This window comes from Typopeltis vanoorti, chromosome 4, assembly GCF_054136105.1.
Source record: "Typopeltis vanoorti isolate ZY-2024b chromosome 4, IOZ_Tvanoo_1.0, whole genome shotgun sequence".
Taxonomy (NCBI): Eukaryota; Metazoa; Arthropoda; class Arachnida; order Uropygi; family Thelyphonidae; genus Typopeltis; species Typopeltis vanoorti.
In genome coordinates, this window is record NC_143552.1 from 129,558,825 (window position 1) to 129,579,398 (window position 20,574).

General features: G+C 36.2%; 1 protein-coding gene across 1 annotated transcript in view; it reads right to left on the minus strand.

The window, feature by feature from the left end:
- LOC150107671 (uncharacterized) overlaps positions 1-20,574 on the minus strand; it is a 236,160-nt gene that overhangs the window by 206,305 nt on the left and 9,281 nt on the right. The window contains exons 2-3 of the mRNA XM_090392165.1: positions 11,045-11,343; positions 116-346 (exon numbers count right to left, since the gene is read on the minus strand). Coding sequence (XP_090248291.1) covers positions 116-346; positions 11,045-11,272 — 459 coding nt within the window. The 5' untranslated portion in view covers positions 11,273-11,343. The remainder of the gene's footprint in view (positions 1-115; positions 347-11,044; positions 11,344-20,574) is intronic.

A 20,574-nucleotide genomic window follows, 5' to 3' on the forward strand; every position in this document is an offset into this window, starting at 1 on the left:
TAGTTTTAAATATGAACACCTTTTCAAAGAAAGTTGCAAAGCCCTTAATATAAATAATAAATATATTTCTGTAGTACAATTTTTTATGTTTACAAATATCCTATTTAATGCTTACGGTTTGAATTGGTGTAGCTGGTATAATTGTGGGACCCTGGGCCTTAGGATCAACAGTAGCTTTTCCTTGTAACTGTAAACTTAAACCTGGTGCAGCACTAATGCTCTGCAAGGTTGGACCAACTCCAGCATGTTGAATAGTCAAATTGCCTGGCAACAACATTTGTTGCTGTGGTGTATAAAGCTGTTGTAGATATGTCTGGTTGTGAATGGGCTGCTGAATCACTTGTACCTACAAGTATAAAAACAATATGCTAAGAAATCTTTACTATATACAAATATATGCTGGTGTCTAAACCTAAGGACAAACACTTTCTACAATGAGCTTTAATCCAGAGTATTTTAATGATAATATGGTGTTATGCTTTTTTACTACTTGTGCACTGGTGTCCAAAACCTAAGGACGAACACTATTTCTGAAGATTATAATCACAAATTCAGATGAATCAGATTCTAGCAATTTATATAACTGATGATTTCAAGTAGAAAGCAGGTACACATTCAAATTTTCTAATCAGGCGCAAAGGATCGTGTGGTAGCACTCAACGGAATAAAAGGCAAAAGGCTGTGCTAAGCGAATTGTGTTTGAAGGAAGTTCTTTTCATGAAGGAATAATGTTGCAAACTTGGATGTCTTGTAATGACATTATCTAGATTATTTCATGCTGAGAATTATTGGAAAGCTTGAAGAAAGCCATAGAATTACCGACATTGTCAGAGTTTGGAATCTCACATAGCACTGTATCAATGTTCTGAGCAGCGTTTCAAACCAATGGAATGTGTTCCAGATGTTTGCTAAGAGTTGCCCTTGCTCTACAACGGAGCACGAAGCAAAATTTTTGGTTATAACAGCAAAACATAATCGATGCACCAAGCAGGTCAGCTTGCAAGTCGGCTCCATTCAAGCACAGGTATGCAGATATCTCGACAAACTGTGGCAAGACTTCTGCAACAAGTAGGCCTAAATGACCAAGGCCTGTAGTCTATGTCTCTTTATTCACAGCTCATCATTGAGCACGTTTTTAGTGGTGTTGTACTCATAAATATTGGACAAGATACCAATGGGCTAATGTACTCTTTACAAATGAGAGTTGTTATAGTCTTTCCTCCAATTCTAGATGACACTTGATCAAGTGTAAAAGAGGTACTGCTTACCACTGTGAGAATGTTCTCGAAAGAGATAGATATGCAGATATCTTGACAAGCTGTGGCAAGAGGTCTGCAACAAGTAGACCTGTATGTCCAAAGGCTTGTAGTCTGCATCCCTTTATCCACAGCTCATTGCAGAGCATGTTTCTAGTGGTGTTGTATCTATAAAAATTGGACAAGACTGCAATGGACTAATGCACTCTTTACAGATGAGAGTTGTTTTAGTCTTTCCTCCAATTCTAGACAACACTTGATCTGGTATGAAAGCAATACTGCTTACCATCATGAGAATGTTCTTAAAAGGGATGGATATGGCAATGCCAAGGTCATGGTGTGGGTGAAGCATTATGCTTAATGGATGCACCAAGTTACAAGTGCTGGAAAAAGGGACTATGATTGGTAAATGATACTGCAACGAAGTTCCTGAACATTATGTTCGATTGTTCTGTGGCGTCATAAGTGAAGAATTCATTTTATGGATGACAATGTCCCACCACATCATATGCGAGCAGTGGAGATACTTCTGGAGAACAAGGATATTAATCAAATTGAGTGGCCAGCACACTCACCTGATCTCGATCCCATATAACACGTTTGGGATGCAATAGAAAGACACACTGCTGCCTTGAAATTCCCCTTCAGAAAGCAATGCCTTATTCTTGATCTGAAGGAGGAGTGGATCAGTTTGTCTCAAGAACTCCTAAATCACTTGGTGCTAAGCATGGTATGACATTGTGAGAGCTGCATTTCTGTTGGACATATTCCATACTGCAAGTCTTTCCACATAGTTTTCTGTAAGTACTGTTGTACATTAATTCCTTAACTACATCCTTAGGAAATTTGTAACTTTGCCAAAAAAAAGTATTGCAATTTAATTTGTATGAAATTTATGACATTTTTTCATCATTATCACACTTTTCAAGGATTTATGCCTAGAGTGGCCTGTTCTGACCTTAGAAGTCATGGTTGAATCTCTTTCGAGGATGTGTGAGAAATGTGTTATATGCCGGCCTGGTTGGCCGAGTGGTTAACGTATCCGCTCTCCAGCCAAAAGGCTGCAGGTTCGAATCCCGGCATGGGCATGGATGTTTGAAAATACTAGTGGTGGTGGGCAGTAGATGGCATTGGTGTAGATGATGTGGTTCACTGTAGGTAGTGGATTGAGTGGTGGAGATGGAGAGTTGTAGAGTAGGTGCCCTCCCTCAATGAGTCTTTGGACTCCTTGGAAGCGTCATGCAGTAACAACAATAACAATAATATCCTGGTTTTCTTTTTCTTAATGGTACATATTTTGTACCATTAAGAAAAAGAAAACCAGGATGACCTCTAAAGAGACATTCAACAATGACTTCTGCAATGATTCAACAATGACTTCTAAGGCTGGAACAGGCCTAAATCCTAAAGTGTGATGATGATGAAAAAATGTGTCATAAATTTTGTACAAATTAAATTGCAATACTTTCTTTTTGGTAAAAGATACAAATTTCCTAAGGATGTAGTTAAGGAATTAATGTACAACAGTACTTACAAAAAACTATGTAAAGAGACATTGCAGTATGGAATATGTCCACACAGAAATGCAGCTCTCTACACATTTTTTTTGTAATATAATTTATTAGTACGCTGACAATAAATTAATGTCCACATTTGGTTGTAATCATGAAAATAATTTCATATCCAGGTATATTATTGCAGGTACAGAACTTGAACTGAGTCAATTCAAGAGAAGGAGAAGTGAATTTCACTTTTACTGTAATGAGGCTCTATATGAAATTGCAGATCATGATTCTGCAGTAATAACTTCTATTCAGAAAAATAGGAACTCTCAACATTTCAGACAATGACATCATATAGGATTAGGAACACAAAATGGCGGCAGTTGTCCATTGTTCTCTCATTTGTATGTCTAGAAATCATCAGTGAAGGATACCTAAACAGTGATGACTAAGGGTGAAGATGGCTGCCTACAAGTTTTCAAAATGTAGGGCTAAAAGAGTCCTATCTACTATTTTTGGGGAGGAAAAAAAAGGCATTACATGATTTTTTAAAACAATTTTAATATCTAGATAGTAAGGAATATGGGAAGCTAAAGGAATCTTTTTTAATCTGACTCCCACCAACAAAATAATTTTGTAAACCTATAGTACATTTATACCATGGGTGAGTTAAGGATTTATTTTCTACATTTATTAATTTTATATATTTTTTGTATTTTTTATTTATTTTTTACATAGTGGCTAGAGACCAAATATGGAACGCTTTCAAGGCATTTCAGGTCCCCAATAAGTGATGCAACAAAATTTATCTCTCACCTGAAGATATTCACAAACATCCATGACCATGGCAGGATTCAAACCTGCAGCCTGTTAATTAGAAAGCAGATCTGTTAAAACAGCAACTTCTGGGTGGGCATAAATTATGACAGACAGGCACGCACACACGCACACGCACACACACACACAGCATTCAATTAGGTTGTTGAAGTTCTGCTGCAAGTTTATTTTCAATGACTTTTTTTTTAGTGTTTTAAGTTTTAATAACAATTCTCAACTTCAGGTAGAGATGGCTCCTCGATTGTGGGTCTAAAGCCCACAACTGAGGAGCTTTTATCATTATACCTCTAATGTAAGGTTTTCATACTGTGGTGGTTGTGGTAACTTGTTTAGTAGTCTCTCAAAATATTCTAAATTCCTCAACAATTTCATTTTCTTGAGTAATTAACTCTCCTTGGTTCTTAGCCAGTATTTGAGTTTGTGATTTATATCCTCTGCATATGAAGAACCTCTTTAAGTTACTTGTATTATTTTCAGTTTCTTCAATAATTTTTTTCTCTTCCAACCATCTCTCTCAACACAATATTTTACTAGTTAAATTTTTTTTTTTTTGTAAGTCATATAATTCTCAGTATTTTCTGTGGTGGGTGCTGTAGCATTTTAACCTCATCTTATTATATTTCGTTATAGCCTCTTTACATGCATTATTGAACCACTTATTTTTCATCCTGTTGTTTGTGAAATTAAGGATTTTTTCTGCACAATCACTAAGATTTTTGATTTGAGTCAATTTATTTTCGGTTTCTCTCAGGTATAGGAGGATTTGAATAGTGTATTTCCTGTTTTATCTTTTTTTGCATATTGTCTTTGTGTATTTACATCCTCACATTTTTGTATATATATATTGATTGGTAATTCGTTTCTGTTAATATTTCTCCATTTGACAAAGTATTAGCATGGAATGTGCTATTATCAGATACTGTTCAGTATCTATATCAGCTCCTCTGTATGATATGGACCTTTTTTTTATGTATGACTTGTGTCTAATGTTTTACATGATAGTTACATGATCTATTAAGTTCATTTATGGATATTTCTACAGAGGAAAGAATATACTACTAACTGTAAGCCCTCTAGAGCAGCGCTGCCCAAACTGTGGACCGCAGCCCTCTTGGGGGCCGTTAGTTTTGTTGAGGGAGTTGTGAAATAATGAAAACAAATTTTAAATGTTTTAAGACTAAGTAAGATGCTAAAAATGTAATATTTGCATTAGATTTTTGCAATATTCACTGTGCATGTTTTGTATTGAATATAAATACAATAAATATTATAATAATATATGTCTATGTTACAATTTTTTTTTTTCGATGGGGTCGGTGAAATATTTTAATTTTTCCAAGGGGGCCTTTACATCCATAAGTTTGGGAAGCACTGCTCTAGAGGATGCAAATTTAATAGTTCTAACCCTACTGTCATGCAGGCTATCTGGGCCAATCACTGGTCTATATCTTGTTTCTTTTCCTATGTATGTGCGGTTAGCCTAGTGGCTTTGCACTTCACAACCATATGCCTGGGGAAGGGGTGTCCTAGGTTCGATTCCCTTCGATGACATGAGGAGCTTAAGGATCTTCCTCAGCTATAGCCAAGTTAGCCAGTCTTGGGCATGGACAGCAGGGTTTTTTCCTGCAGTTTATCTGGGGTGTTTTTCATCCCACAAGCAGGAAAACGGCCGTGGACACACAGATTATAGTCAGGAATACTGACCCAACCATAGGCCTGATTCGTCAGCTATACCGGTTCCGGAGCCTGGATAAAATTTGGGGGGAACTTAGATGACACTGTACAGTCCCGTAAAAGGGAACTTATGCTGTATCATCACACGGTAATTAATTAAATTCTTTTCCTATTTTAGTGATAAAGTTACTCATTACTAATTTTAAACAATGACCAGGTAAAGAATCATATATCCTTTCTAGTTCTTCCTCAAAAATGTATCTTTGACATTGTCATCCTTATCTTCTGTTGTTGCATAAGCATTGGCAATTGCAACAAACAGATGGCCAGAAATATGGATATAACATCAATCATTCATGATACAATTTAATAGAATAACTACAGTACAGAACAAAGAGAAATGAACAGAAGGTTTAATCATCATCATCAAATTCCTGATATGTATCCTCAGTAGTACTACATGATATCTCACACTAAACAATTTTCATCCAAATTAATCTATTATCTGTCAAGAATGAAATATTATCAGATCCTATTTCCTGTCTTTTTATGCAATTTTTATTGTATCAATCCATCTAGATCTTGGTCTTTTTCCTGCCAACCTCACAAAGGACATTTGTTTTGCTAATCTTTCCTCTCCCATTTATCCATTGGAGATAATGTGCATTTTGTTGCATACCTGATTTTACCTCAGACCTTCTTTCTGTACCTCTTTCAATTCTAACTGCTGATTTACATCTTAAACAAAGACTATGTATTGCTTGATATAATGTCACATTACAGCATATAACTGTAGTGTTTGAAGAACTTTCCTCTTGGCACCTTGTCGTATGCCTTTCCCAGATCAACAAAACTTAAATACAAATCCTTGTTATATTTCCAAGATTTCTCAACTATTTGTATTCAAGTGAAAATTTGATCCTGACAACCTCTATTTGGCCTGAATCCATTTGTTCTTCACCAAGCTCCCCTTCCACAATTTTTCTTAGCTGTTTCTCAAGTATACTTACATAAATTTTATCAGGAACACTCAGTAAGGAAATATCTCTGTAATTCTCACATTCAATTTTATTTCCCTTTTTATTGATGGGTACTATGAGAGATCTGTTCCAATCATCTGGAATTTGACTCTCTGACCAAGCCTTTTGAATTATGCAATGCAACCACTGTAAAACTTTTATACCTCCATATTTGAGCATTTCTGGCCCTATATCATCTACTCCAACTGGCTTTCCACATTTCAAGTTTTTGATGACTTTCTCAACTTCAAGTATGGATGTGTATTTCACTGCATTCTTGTCGAGAGTTTTTCTATCATCATGCCGATACTGCTTGTTTCATTTAGCAGTCTTTCAAGTAATTACTCTAGACATCCAGAATATCTTTATCTTCAGTTTTCATGTCACCTTTATCATCTCTGATTTCTTTTACAGTATTTTTTTCTCAATTTCTAAAGATAGTCTCCAGAATATTTTGCCATTTTCCTGATATTTATTTTCTATGTTGTTACCGAAGTCTTCACATGACTTTTGTTGTCATGTGAAGACTTTTTTTGCGAAAACTAGTTTTACACAGTGCTTTGCTTCCTTACATTTCTCTCTGTATTCTCTAAAAGCAAAAGCTGACTTAACACGTTCACTGCCACGCTACTTCGTTGTAGTTTGTTCCCGTATACCAAGCAATTTCACTTCTTCAAGGTCAGTACAGGTAATCTCGTTGCCGGCGGTAAGCGACATACGAGCATACTCATAGTTGGCTTGTGCGGAGCATATACCTTCTACGAGTATACACAGTTTTGCTGCTAGCTCCACAAGCCAAGCATTTTTCACTTCTTCAAGGTCAGTACAGGTAATCTCATTGTCGGCGGTAAGTATCATACGAGTATACTCGTAGCTGGCTTGTGTGGCTCATATACCAACTATGAGTATACTTGTAGTTGGCATCGAACGTGCTAACTTGCCAGGAACTTTTGATATGCTTTCCTTTTTCCTTCACTGCCTCTTTACCTTCCTGAGTCCACCAAGGAGTTCTGATTTTTCTATCCTTACAGACAACCTCACCACATGCTTCTCTGGCTGAATCAATGTTTTCTGCAGGATTTGCCAGGATTGAATCTCAAAGGTTTGGTTCTTGTTTTCAAATTCTTTTATTTTCTTCTTCAATGCTGTTTATATATTTCAGTCTACAGTTCACCTCTGAAAGCTGCTCAACCTTGATTCATTTTAAAACTTTCTTAAACACTCTTCTTTTCAATGTGAAATTCAGTTTTATCCTGCTCAAAATTAAATATGATCACTTCCTATTTCAAATCTTCTGTATACTCTTGTGTCCCAAACCAGTAAGAAAGCATCACTATCAACAATAACATAGTCAATGAGACTTTTCTTATTCCTTGCCTCTTCTCTCCATGTGAATTTGTGCACATTTTTATGTTGGAACATTGTGTTAGTAATAACCAGTCCATGTCCTGAGCAGAAGTCCAACAGGTATTTGCCATTATTATTAGCTTCGCTCTTTTCTCAAATTTTCCCAAAATATTTTTTGTATGCCTAACCATCATTTCCAACTCCACTATTTAGATCCCCAACAAGGACCAACTTTTCCTTTCTCATTGAGTCAGTTGCTTTTACTAAAGCCTCAAAAAATTTCTCCACTTCTTCCTTAGTAGAACCCTCTGTGGACCATAGGCACAAATATGTCTCATTGTAAGGCACTCTACTTGATATTGCCTGTCATTCATGAAGATTATCCTCATATTTAGTGTTTAATATTATAGCTACTCTCTCTTTTCCCTGATTGCTATTGCCTAAATATAACATTTTGTATTTGTCTCTTAGACAGATCTCACCTGTTTTTATCTTCTTTGTTCAGTAACGTCTATTATGTCGATCTAGTACGTATTCAATTCTTCTGCTATTTCTTTTCCATTGATGCTTCTTATGTTGATAATACCAATCTTGAACTCTGTTGATGTTGAGTTGGGACATGTTCTGGGGTGCTTAAGGATCAAAGTTGTATAACTGGAAGGAGACCTACATGTAGGTTTTTAAGGAATGCAGAGAACCGACTGGGGCTTCTGACAAGGAACTTTTTAATATGCCGAACTTTGTAAATGTAAAGTCTTTATATAGTCTGATTTCATTTCTTCCACTTATTGTTTCGTGTGTGTATTCCTGAAGATGTCTCTGTGACAGAGATGAAATAATGAAACAATTAAACCTGCTATTTAATTATTTCTCTTTGTGTTGTTGTTATTCCATTAAATTGCACCATAAGTGTAAACTAGCACCTAAGTACAAGCCTAAATACGCATTAACATCGATCATTTACTAGTGTGAAAATTTTTACATGGCAAAATGTTATCATGCACTATAAAAATTACACCATTTTCATGTCTATTGTTATGTTGTCAGTCCCTCATAAATCTATATTCTAAGTTACTATTATTTATCACTTTAGGATATCAGCTATTCCGTTGCCAACAAATTTATAATTGTTTAAAACGACTGCGCCAGCCGGCAATTGAATTCTGATACACAATTAGACAACTCTAAAGTAACAAAGGGATCACGTGATTTGCAGTCGTGGCTCCCCTCTTTCTTTCTTATGAAAATGGATTACCCCTTTACTTATACAGGTCCGAAGGTTTAATAAGAGGTAATTCAAATCTCAGAAAACAACAGACTCATGAACTTTGGGTTAAAAAAATACATTTATTTTAAACACTTGCATATATATACTTTAAGTAGTAATTTCAATACTAAAGAGTCTGAACTCCCCCCTTTTAGGCTAAGATATCCAAAATTTCTACTCCTAATTTTATTCTAACAATCCCACACCCTTTTTGTATTATTATATTCAGACTCTATTATTCCACACAGAGTTACTCAGTGCTCACACATAAAAAAAAACACATGCACATAGTTATATACAATCCTTGTGTAGAGCATATCAGATGCAATCCATCTTGTATTTTAACATGGGATAATATTTTTATTTGTGTTCAAGCTTTATCCTCCCCAACTTAGTTAATATTCAAGCTAATATTTAACATAATATCATAAAGTTTCTTCCTAATAAACAGTTTGAAGGTTTGGTTCCTTCCTCAGCATAAGCTTAGAGTGGCACCAGCTTATTTGACATAGACAGACAGACTACTCCAAAATCAGTCCTTTAGGCATCATATGAAAGTTAAATGTGTGGAGCTCCTAAATTCCTTAGTTCCTATTCCTTTCTTGGTTACTATTCTAAAATGAGTATGAAAACTTGTACATTATTACCATCCTTGTCTTTTCACGGAGTTGCCGGGGCTTCCTTGCGATTACACTTCCGTGTTTTCTCACCACGTTTTCTCATGGCATCAGCGACTTACTTCTATTATCTTCGAAAGGTTGCCCTCTCGATGACTACACGTTGGCATAACTAACCAACGGCTCTTTACTGGAATTCCGACCTCATTCCTTTGGTGACTATACTCAACATGGCACAACAGCAACCGGGAGATTGTTGCTGGGCACCGGCGGCAAGCTTCCACAGCTATCCAGGACTTGGATGGGAATGCAGGAACAGAAAACAAGAGAGAGCATTTGAGTCTCGCGCCACGCTTTATATTACCAATGCGAGCGCCCTCTCTCAGTGACTACATCATACTCTTAGCTGCAGCCGATTGGTCACCCCAACTCCGAACTGTTTTGACACGGTTCTAATACATAGCTCTCTCATGCACATTTCATAATAACAATTTCGGTCATGAGACACAATTTCCCTTTGCTTATTTTACACAGACATTATCAATTCTAAATACAGATTTCCTAAGTTTACTTAATTTTAACAATCTCATATGTACAATACTCTCTTAGCTCTCTCTCTCTAGAGGCATAAGCATGTCCTTATCCTTAGGTCTAATCGTTACTGTGTTGGGTCAGAAACAAGATGGCTTACAAATAGTGAGTCAGCATATTTTCTGACACAACACTATCATTATATATTCCAAGTAGAACACTGTTCTATTATTATTCTGTAGGTTTCCAGGACCTGGCCATTTAGTTTCTTGTATAGTTAAGATCAGAGTACTGTAATTTCATATGACATCGATAGGAAATTACTAAAGAGATCCAGTTTTATGCAAAGTTTTTATATGATCCATGTTACAATTAGAAATATTTTAGTCAGTTCCAGTCAGTTGCCATCATGAACAGTCTGGTTTATAAACTTAGTACCTGGTTTTCTAACTCATGGGCTTGTTGCATTAGACAGGTAGTCAGCCTGTCATAACAACTGCCAACCTAGATTACTGATTTCCTTAATAAAATTAATTTTCATCAGTATTACTATTATTCGAATACTTTTGAGAATTCTGTATTCTCAAAAGTATTTGAATTCTGAATGTGTATGTATATAACTTACTTGAATAATTTCAATTATACAAATTTATATATAAAAGGAAGAACATCTTGGTTGGTTCTGGAGTTAAGTATTTGAAAATAAAAATTATTTAATAATAATATTATCTAGCTATAGCTATAATAGATATAGTATGCCTTTTTATCATTTTGTAGAAAAGTTTTAAAAAGCAGAGAGAAAACATCACATAAACCAGTCTTGATCCTTTAATTACTAATTAAAAAGCTGTGACACCTTTGCAAGCCACTAACTACATTATGAATTTAAAGTATTTATTTTTTTATCTTATTATATAGAAGTATGATAAAAAGCAGAAAAAAATGCAAATCAAGAATTCAGACAATTTTAATAAATCAAAGCATTTAATTATACCTGTGGAAGAGTCTGTGAAAGTGCTGATGGTGGTATCTGGGAAGGGACTGGTGTATTGGCAGGAGTAGGGGTAGTCGCTTGGTTGACTGTGACTGATGGAAGAACATTTCCTGAAACTGGAACAGTTGCTAAAGCAACTGTTGTTACTGCTGAAGATACAGTTGAATCACATGGTGTACTAGATGGAACTGGGATTGGATTTTGAGCGTCTTTATCCTCAGGATTCATTTTTGAATTTTAAATTAATCAGTCCATTAAAACCAATTTGCTGAATTATTTTCTTTCACAAAGTTAAAATTCTGAAAACAAAAAGCACAATTAAATTAACAGATATTTGCAATATTAAAATCAAAAAATAATATAACAAAATGCATCTCTTTAGTCAGAGATTAAGTGAGCTTTGAAGAAGGCAGTTAAATTGGAAAAGGCATCCCTACATCCAGTTTTTAAAATAAAATGAATTCAGCATATTCTCCTCTGCTGGAATCACATACAGACAGTGGCACACTCAGGATTTAATCTTGGGGGGAGCCGAGTTGAATGGATAAAAATATTTTTAGCACTCGGTCCGCCCAAGCACTACTTTGTTTGCCTTGTGTTCACAGCAGCTGTGATCGCTAATTCATAAGTGGTATAGAAATAGAAGACACGACACAACATAAATAAAAAAATGAATTTTAATTAGGAAAAGATGTTTGGAAATTTTTCTAGTGTTTTTTTTTCTTTTTCTTTGGGGGTGTCAGGGCCCTTGGTCCCCTCTCTGGGTGCACCACTGCATACAGATGTCAGTATACGATGCATATAAATTATGTGTGTATGTAAATAATGTGATAAGGAAACAACAAAATCAATAAATGAACTAGAATATAAAAATAATGCTTTTAGTAAGCTATAAAGAAAAATAAGATGCCAGTTCTTGAAATGCTAAATTTACTGCATTTGTGTGTGTGTTGGGGGGGGGGGGGGATCCTGATGCTTGTCGACTTATTATCATTATTATTATTAACATATATAGGTAACTCCAGGGAATCAGACTCATTGAGGAAGGGCCCCAGAGGTGTAATGCCTACCTTGACACCTATTCATAACTTTTCTTGAAAAGATTCCTTGTAGACACAATGCCCACTAACAGTTTATTCCATTTACTCACCATGTGCCATGAAAAGAACCTGAACTCCAAATGCTTTGGTACCAACCCTCACTCAGCTTCCAGGATGATTCTCAGTGATCCCCCTGCCACACATACACACACATTTGCCATGAGATGCAAAATTTATTCTGTATCATATTATAGGATTTTATTCTTTAAAATCTCTTCCCTAGGTTGTATGTTTCACTCATATCTCCTCTCCTCCTATTTCTCAAACTTTGAAGTCCAAATGTTTTCAGTATGTCTTCTGAGATACAATACTGGTTAGCTAGTACACAATGCTGTTGACTGTTTCCTTATCCTCATGGAACCCAGGTGACCATATCTGAGCACAGTATTCAGACACATTCTGAATACTGTGCTGGAATGTGGTCTTTTATTTATTATATATATAGTCCGTACAGTTAGTCTAGTGGCTATACGCTTTGCAATCTGAGAAAGGAGTGTCCTGGGTTTGATTCCTGCCATCGACGTGAGGAGCTCAAGGATCTCTCTCTCAGACATAGCCAAGTTAGCTGGTCTTGGGAATGGACAGCAGGGTTTTTCTCCCCAGTTTATCTGGGGGTTTTCCTCCCACAAACAGGCAAACTGGCCTCCTGAATGCACATGGACTACAGTCATGAATACATCCCAGCCATGTGCTGGTCCCGAGCCCAGATAAAATATATATGTATATTTAAATATGGTCCCGAGCCCAGATATATATATATATATGATCGATATATGAAAGGCCACAAGACCTAGAGCATATTAATGCTGTGTGTGGACAAGAGAAATAAAAGGAAGGAGGAATCTCTTCACATTTTGCTTGAACCTGAGGATTGATCTTTAGGGAAGGCAGAATGGGGAGGCTGTTCCACAGGACAGAAGTAGATGGAATGAAAGAGGAGGCAGTGAAGTTGGTTCAGTGAATTTCAACTGACAGCCTTGAAGATACATTCACAATTATTATTATTATTACACGACACCTCCAGGGAGTCCCAAGACTCACCGAGGGAGGGTACCTACTCCACATCTCTGCCTTTGTCATTATCTACACCAGCGGCATCTACTGCTTACCACCACCACTAGTATTTTCACAGACAATCACAAACATCCATGCCCATGGTGGGATTTGAACACACAGCCTTTTGGCTGGAGAGTGGATACGCTAACCACTAGGCCAACCAGGCCAGCTTCACAAAGTTCGCTGACAGCATATTCTCTAGGTCTTCATTAGCTAATTGCAGTAAATGTCCATTAATATGACTCAGTCTGCAATGTCTTCAGTCCAAAATGCATAACCTTGCACTTTGACTCTAGTCTGTCAGGAATCCTTATAATTCAACATTAAATTGACACTTATTAACCTGTTCCCATAGAATCAGTCTGTCAAGTCAGCCTGTAAGGATTCCATATCAGATGTCTCTTATCCAACCCAACTTATGCCATCCACATACAACTGAATGTTTCCCTCTAAACCATTCCCAAAGTTAAACAGGAGTGGTCCAAGGATAGAACCCCCATGGTATTCACTAATCACCATCACGTTCTTATATTCAGATATTCCATATATATTTCTCAGCCATTTTCGATCCATTTCTGAATAAAGGTCCTCCTCATGATTTTCCAATTTTCCTGGTCTTCTGCTTCCACCATCCATCTCTTTCCAGCCAGTTTTTCTATTTCATCTGCCCATTTTGTTTTTGGGTGTCCTTGTCTTCTCTTTCCAGTTGATATCCATTCTGTTACTTTTATTATCCATCTATTGTCCGTTCCTTGAGCCAGATGTCCTGCCCATCCCCATTTGGATGCTTTTACAATTTTTATTGCATCCAAGACTTTTGTCTGTGATCTGATCCATTCCTTCCCCCCCCCCCCTTTTTTTTATCTATTAGTGTTATTCCTAGGATGATTCTCTTCATTTTTATTTCTGTCACCAGTATTTATTTTTCCATTTGTTTAGTTAGTGTCCAGGTTTCTGAGCCATAGATGAGTACTGGTAATAAACATTGGTCGAATACTTTACTTTTGAGGCAGATGGGTAAGTTATTTTTGAAGATGTAGTTCAATTTCCCAAATTAATACTAGCCCAACTGTATTCTTCTTTTAATTTTGCTCCGTAATTCATTTTCAATGTCAAAAAGTTGCCCCAAGTACATATAAGAGGAGACTATTTCTATTGGTTCATCATCAAGCTTTATTGTTTTTGCTCTTAAGTACTTATTGAACATAACTTTTTGTTTTTTCTCTATTTATTTTAAGACCTATCTTCTTGCTTTCTATGTTAAGTATATTTATCGTTTCCTGTAGGTTTTTGTGCATTCTGAAATTAATACATCATCTGCATATTTTAAATTGTTAATTTTTCGCTTTACTGTCATGCCTTTGGAACACCAGTTAATTTTTTGAATCATCTGAAGTGCTGCTGTAAAAATTTTAGGAGATATAAAATCTCTCTCTCTTATCCCCTTTTTGTATAGGGATCTTGTAGCTTTCTATTTGTCGTATAGTGCTGTTCCATTTTTGTATATTTCTTTTAACAGTTCCACATATTTACTTGATATGGATTGATTTTCTAGAGTTTCTATTATTGAAGAAGTTTTGATGTTGTCAAAGGCTTTTCATAATCTATAAATGCTAAACAGAGGTTTTTGATATTCTTCTGTTCTGTTCCATGATTTGCCTCAGTGCATGTATATAATCAATTGTATCATATCCTTTTCATAATCCATCCTGCTCTACTAGTAGTTTTAAATCCAGAATAGGTGTTATTCTGTTAGTTATTGTTTTTGTAAGTATTTATACAGAACTAATAAAAATGTTGGTTAGACTAGTGAAAAATAGACTTTCAACATCTTTCTCTAAATCCAGAGTAATTTAATAAAAAGGTGGCACACCTTTTGGCAACTCCTATAGGTAAAGATGACCTTGCTAATGCTTCTGGCTAGTATCTCCACTTGGGCCTGGCTCCCACTGAAGAGACCTCAATAAAGGTCAAAACTAGTCTGAGTAGTGGCCCTTCCCTTAATCCATAACATTATACATATCCACAAGGAGATGTGTTTTGCATTATGGGAGATACTGAGATAGGAGTGATGTTAGCTTGGTCCACCTTTGCTACGCGTTGCCTGGTGTTGTACTACCTGACGCCAGTCCTGAAGATACTTTCAGGTGCAAACTTTGTTTGCTCACACTTGGATAAAGGATTAAACTAAATTTATTATAGTCTAACCTAGTGAAAAATAAACTTTCAACTTCTATCATTCCTATATCTGACACTCATTCCTTCTCTTCCACTTATCCTATTCTCACCTCTTCTATCATTCATACAACATCCCATTCTCTCCTCTTCTATCTCTCCCATAACTCTCTCTCATTCCCTCTCTTATACTGTTCAACTAACTTGTTAATACTTCGATTTGTTTGGGCATCTGACAATATATCACGGTTGCAGTTGATGTATTATGTGAATCACACCCGTAATAGGTTATAAACTTGTCACACATTAATACTGGATAATGTAGGGATGCTATCCTAGAGACCAAGCAAACATGAACAAAATTTTATCAAGCTACTTCAGGATTCTACTAAATGGAAATGAAAATGACAAAGACATTCCCTGAATGTTTCTGGAGTCAGTATATTATTTTTGGTTAGGAAGTTCTCTTTAATTGGTACTGAAGACATTTTTTATTTAGATATCTAAATAATATTAACATAATAACAAGATGGCTTGGGACATAAGGAGTAGATTGGCCAGGAAAAAAAACAGAATTGGTTGTGATGAAAGGGGGAGGAGATCAAGGTCAGGTGTGGAGGCATCACAATAAAGAAAAAGAAACCACAGATAGGACTAGATATAGATAACAAAAGTTACATGAGTTAGAGGTATGCAGGGAAGATGTGGGTCCACATGGAAAAAAAAAATTATGGCATTGAATTCATTTTCCTGAAAATTCTTGGAATGAGCAAAACATGGCTGGATGAATATGATGAATATAACAGTGGTTCTAAGAGAGTATGGCTGGAAGTGGAAGTAGACAATGCATGTGTGCGCACAAACACACACAGTATATGTATATACAAAAACCGGATAGATGTGAAATTGATGAATAGTAAGATAAAGCATGCAATCCAGAAGAAGAAGGCATTATGGAGACAATATAAGGTGGGAGACGACAGCTACATGAGAAGTATATAGAGTGGGATGGTAACTAAGTACAGAAATTGAAAGTGCAGAATGAGCAGCAATTAGCCAATCAGACCAAGGAATCTCCTAGAGAGTACTTTTGATATGTGGTTAGTAGATAAATGCATAATTATGGGAAGATATGTTAGATGAAAATAGTGGACTGATAACAAATGTAACGAATGTAGCTGATATAGTTAATAAGCAATTCATCAAGATATTTCATTTTCATACATGTAATATCAAACATAGCTTGAAGTATGAATGGAATATCCCTTGTAAAAGCATATATATATATATATAAAAGATATATGAGAAATTAAGGTGACAGAACTCAATAATATTTCATCAATTTTAAACGAGTGTTCTAGGGAGTCAATGGTAGCCATGACAAGAGGTTGAGCTTCCTATCCATTGTAAAGCTTTTGTTAAAAAGCATCACAATGAGTAAGCCCCAAGGGAATGGTAGGAGAGGGATAAAATTACTTCTTCACAAAGAGAGAGAGAGAGAGAGTAAGACTGAGACTTCAAGTAAAAGGCCAATCTGTGTTTCTGAAGTTGTAGTTGGAGGATCAGGATCCAGAATTAGGTTGAGGGTCAGCATGGATTTATGAAGGTCAGGAAGAGATGATGAAACGATATAGAAAAAAAAAAAAAAATCAGCTAACGCCTTTTTTTTTTTTATTCCCGTATACGGGGAGTAGGCGAGGCCATTTAGCCCTATAGATTATAATATATTGCCTTCCCTATGCAAGGCAGTATTTCAGTAATCTACTTATTGCTAAATAAGTAGATTGCTAATGATGAACAAAGAAAATGCATGCAGAGTAATATATTTGGATTTTGAAAAAGCTTTGACATGCCACATAACAAGTTGGTATTTAAATTGGAATGGATGAAGTTAGATAATGGATCAGTGACTTAGATAGGAGATTTGCTGTCTGATAAGTATCAGCAACTTATAACATTAATGATATTGGGGGGGGGAGGGAGATATGCAGTTCTTTGCAAATAAGTAATGCAAAGTCAGAAAGAGTCATGCATAGAGAAGCGGATGTGACACTTGAGGAGCATCTGAAAGATACTGGATGAATTCTATGTACAAGGCATGTTTGTAGTTCTTTCACCCCACAGTACATGTTTCTAGTCATAGATAATTTTGAGATAACACTGTGGATCATAAAAAAAAAGGTTACTCTTGTGGTCTCACCTCTAATATAAATCATGTACAACTCACAGACATCCAAATCTAATCTGTTATCCTTAGTAGAATCTCAGCTGGTATACTCAACAACTAATGTCCACCTAAACTTTCCAAACTAAACCCACATTATTCCTTCCACCACAAGGTCAAGAAATATTTAGCAGTGCATTTGTGAAAGCCCTTGTCAGAGAATGATGAATTCTGAATACCCTCTTTTCAGCCTGCTCTGGCTCAATATTTTCTTTCCCCTTCATTTGCTGTATCTATTACTCTCCAAATTCTAATAACCATTCTGACCTTTTTTTTTCATTATTTGGCTCTGAAGTTTGATTTTCTGTAATCCAAGTACCCAAAGAGTGACATTATTTTGGGGACTTCAACTTTCACAACACAAACTGGTCTCCCTTTTGCCAATTCCACTGATCAGTTGGAATAAATGTGATTAGTTATTATTATTATTAGTTTGTGACACCTCCAAGGAGTCTGAAGACACATCGAGGGAGGACACCTACTCTACAACTCTCCATCTCCACCACTACATTGAACCTCTACTACCATAATCATCTACATCAACACCATCTTCAGAACATCACGTGTGTTCTGAAGGGCCAATTTGTCTGTATGCAGGATGAAAAACACAAGTTTCCAGGAGGGAAAAACCCTGCTACCTCCATATGAGGTAACAGGGTTTTCTGGTTAACTCACCTTCAGTTGAAAAAAAATCCATACGAAGATTCCTCCCATCACGACGAGAATCAAACTGTCTTTTCCAATCAAAGGATGCAACATTCCCTCCTTCTTCCAATTTGCGCTACAGAGGTCTAAAAATTTAGGTCCAAAAAAAATCCAACACCTAACCCAAGTATACATTAAATCAGCAAACCAATAACATCTTCAAATCTGTTCCATGAAAACAAGCATTTTAAAAAATGCATTTTTACATTAATTCTGAACTATTAATAACAAGTTCACTTTCGGTCACAGGAGTTTTCTGTAATACAAGTAATGTAAATTAAAAGTTTGGGCAAAAAAATCCTGCTTTTTGAAGATGTGATATTTGCCATCAGCAATGATCTTTCACAAACTGTCTATTTTCCAGAATATCTGATAATCTTCTTGACCCTCCAACAAATTTGATCTCTTCTTAACTAATTCTGATAAATATACTGGACTCTCATCTCTCCTCATGATAACTCTGACCATAGCCTGATCCAAGTCGCCTTTTCTATGGAATATCCTTTACCCAACCATCCTCAGTTTCGTATCCTTGAGCAAGATGGAATGACCTGTGATTTCAATAATTCTTACTAGAATAAAGGCCCTTTGTTCCTTGTTCCATTCAAATCTAGACTTCTCTCCATACGTAAGAACAGATGTTGAAACTTGGCAAGAGAACTTGAATGGACAAGAAAGTGGTATGACAGTTCAATGTTGCAAAGTGTAGGTTTTAAAATTGGGGAAGCAAAGATAGAATGCAGAGTATACAATTAGTGTGGGAAAAAATAGGTCAAGGAGATGGGATCAAGGGGATGATAGTGGATAAGAACTTAAAATTTTGGAGATACATTGCTAAAATTGTGAGGACAGCACAACAGATTATGGTGATGAGAAGAAGGACACCAATGTTGTTGAATTACGGATGCTATGATTCCAGAATTATGGATGTTATAAAGCTTTGATCAAGCTGTATGGATTAATGCATACAGATTTAGTCACCTAGTTTTCAAAAGGATGAACACATATTGGAAAGGGTCCAGAAAAACTGACTAACGGGTGTTTTCTGGTCTCTGGAATGTTGAGTATGAAGAGAGATTGGGAAAATGCAATTTGCAGTCTAGTGGATAGGAGGAGGAGGGCAAGATGACTGAGACATATAAGTAGGTTTTTTGTATAGAGATTGGAATGCACTGCCTAAGCATGTAGTGAGCATGGAGACAGTGAATGCATTCAAGCATGGTATGATGAGCTGTGCATGTTCATGTGATGAATCCTTTGAATGAATGGCAGTCTGAGATAACAATGATAATAATAACAATAATAATAATAATGTGTGTTAAGGTGATCCAAGGAAAAAATTAGCACACTAAGAGTCTCAACATCAAAACTCCAGCATCACATAAACTAAACTACAGCATGCAAAAGATGCCAAAAAGACCATCGGCAAATACAAAGTAAACTTTGTGTGGGCAAACTGCAAAAAAACTTGCCTCCTGTACAGGTAGTCAAGCATTCTGATCCTTTATTATTAAACACCCCAGGGAGTCCAAAGACTCATCGAGGGAGAGTGTGCCAACAGCATCGAACGATAGATCCCCTTCCAACTACTAACCGCACTCAAACTCTTAACTTTTTTCGTGAGCCATTAGTAGCAGAGGCTCTACAAACGACCAACCTTTTACCCAAGACTACTGAACACAAGTTTTGTCTATCCAAAATTTTGCTCTTCTGCAATGATGACCAAGGGAAAATACCCCCTCCTCCTCCAACAGCTTTATCAAAAATACTTCACTGCATGCTTCCTTCTTCCTCAGAAGAATCCTGAGTACTTTGATACCACCAGTGTTCTAGTCCTTATGGTACCCCTCAGCTATGCTCAAAACCAGAATTAATACCCATCCTATAACATCTTTTATAATTACTCATACTCATCTGGCATCTATCCCACAGTACAGAAACAAGCATGTATTATCCATACCAAAGAAAAGATATAAAAACGAACTATCATCTCACTGTACTCACCACAGCTCTCTGTCAAAAACAATGGAGAACACCAACAATTAACTTTAACACTTTATCTACCAATTAATTAGTAACCACCAATATGGATTCTCAAACCACAGTGAATATTTTTTATTTTCAATACTTTTTTTTTTGTCAGCATTATATATCTATGAACTCAAGCTATGGAAAGATCCAAAGAAATGTAAGTGGTTGCTCTAGACATTTTCAGGACATTGATCAGGTTGGGCCTTCTTATCAAATTTCCATCTTAAAGTCTACAATCT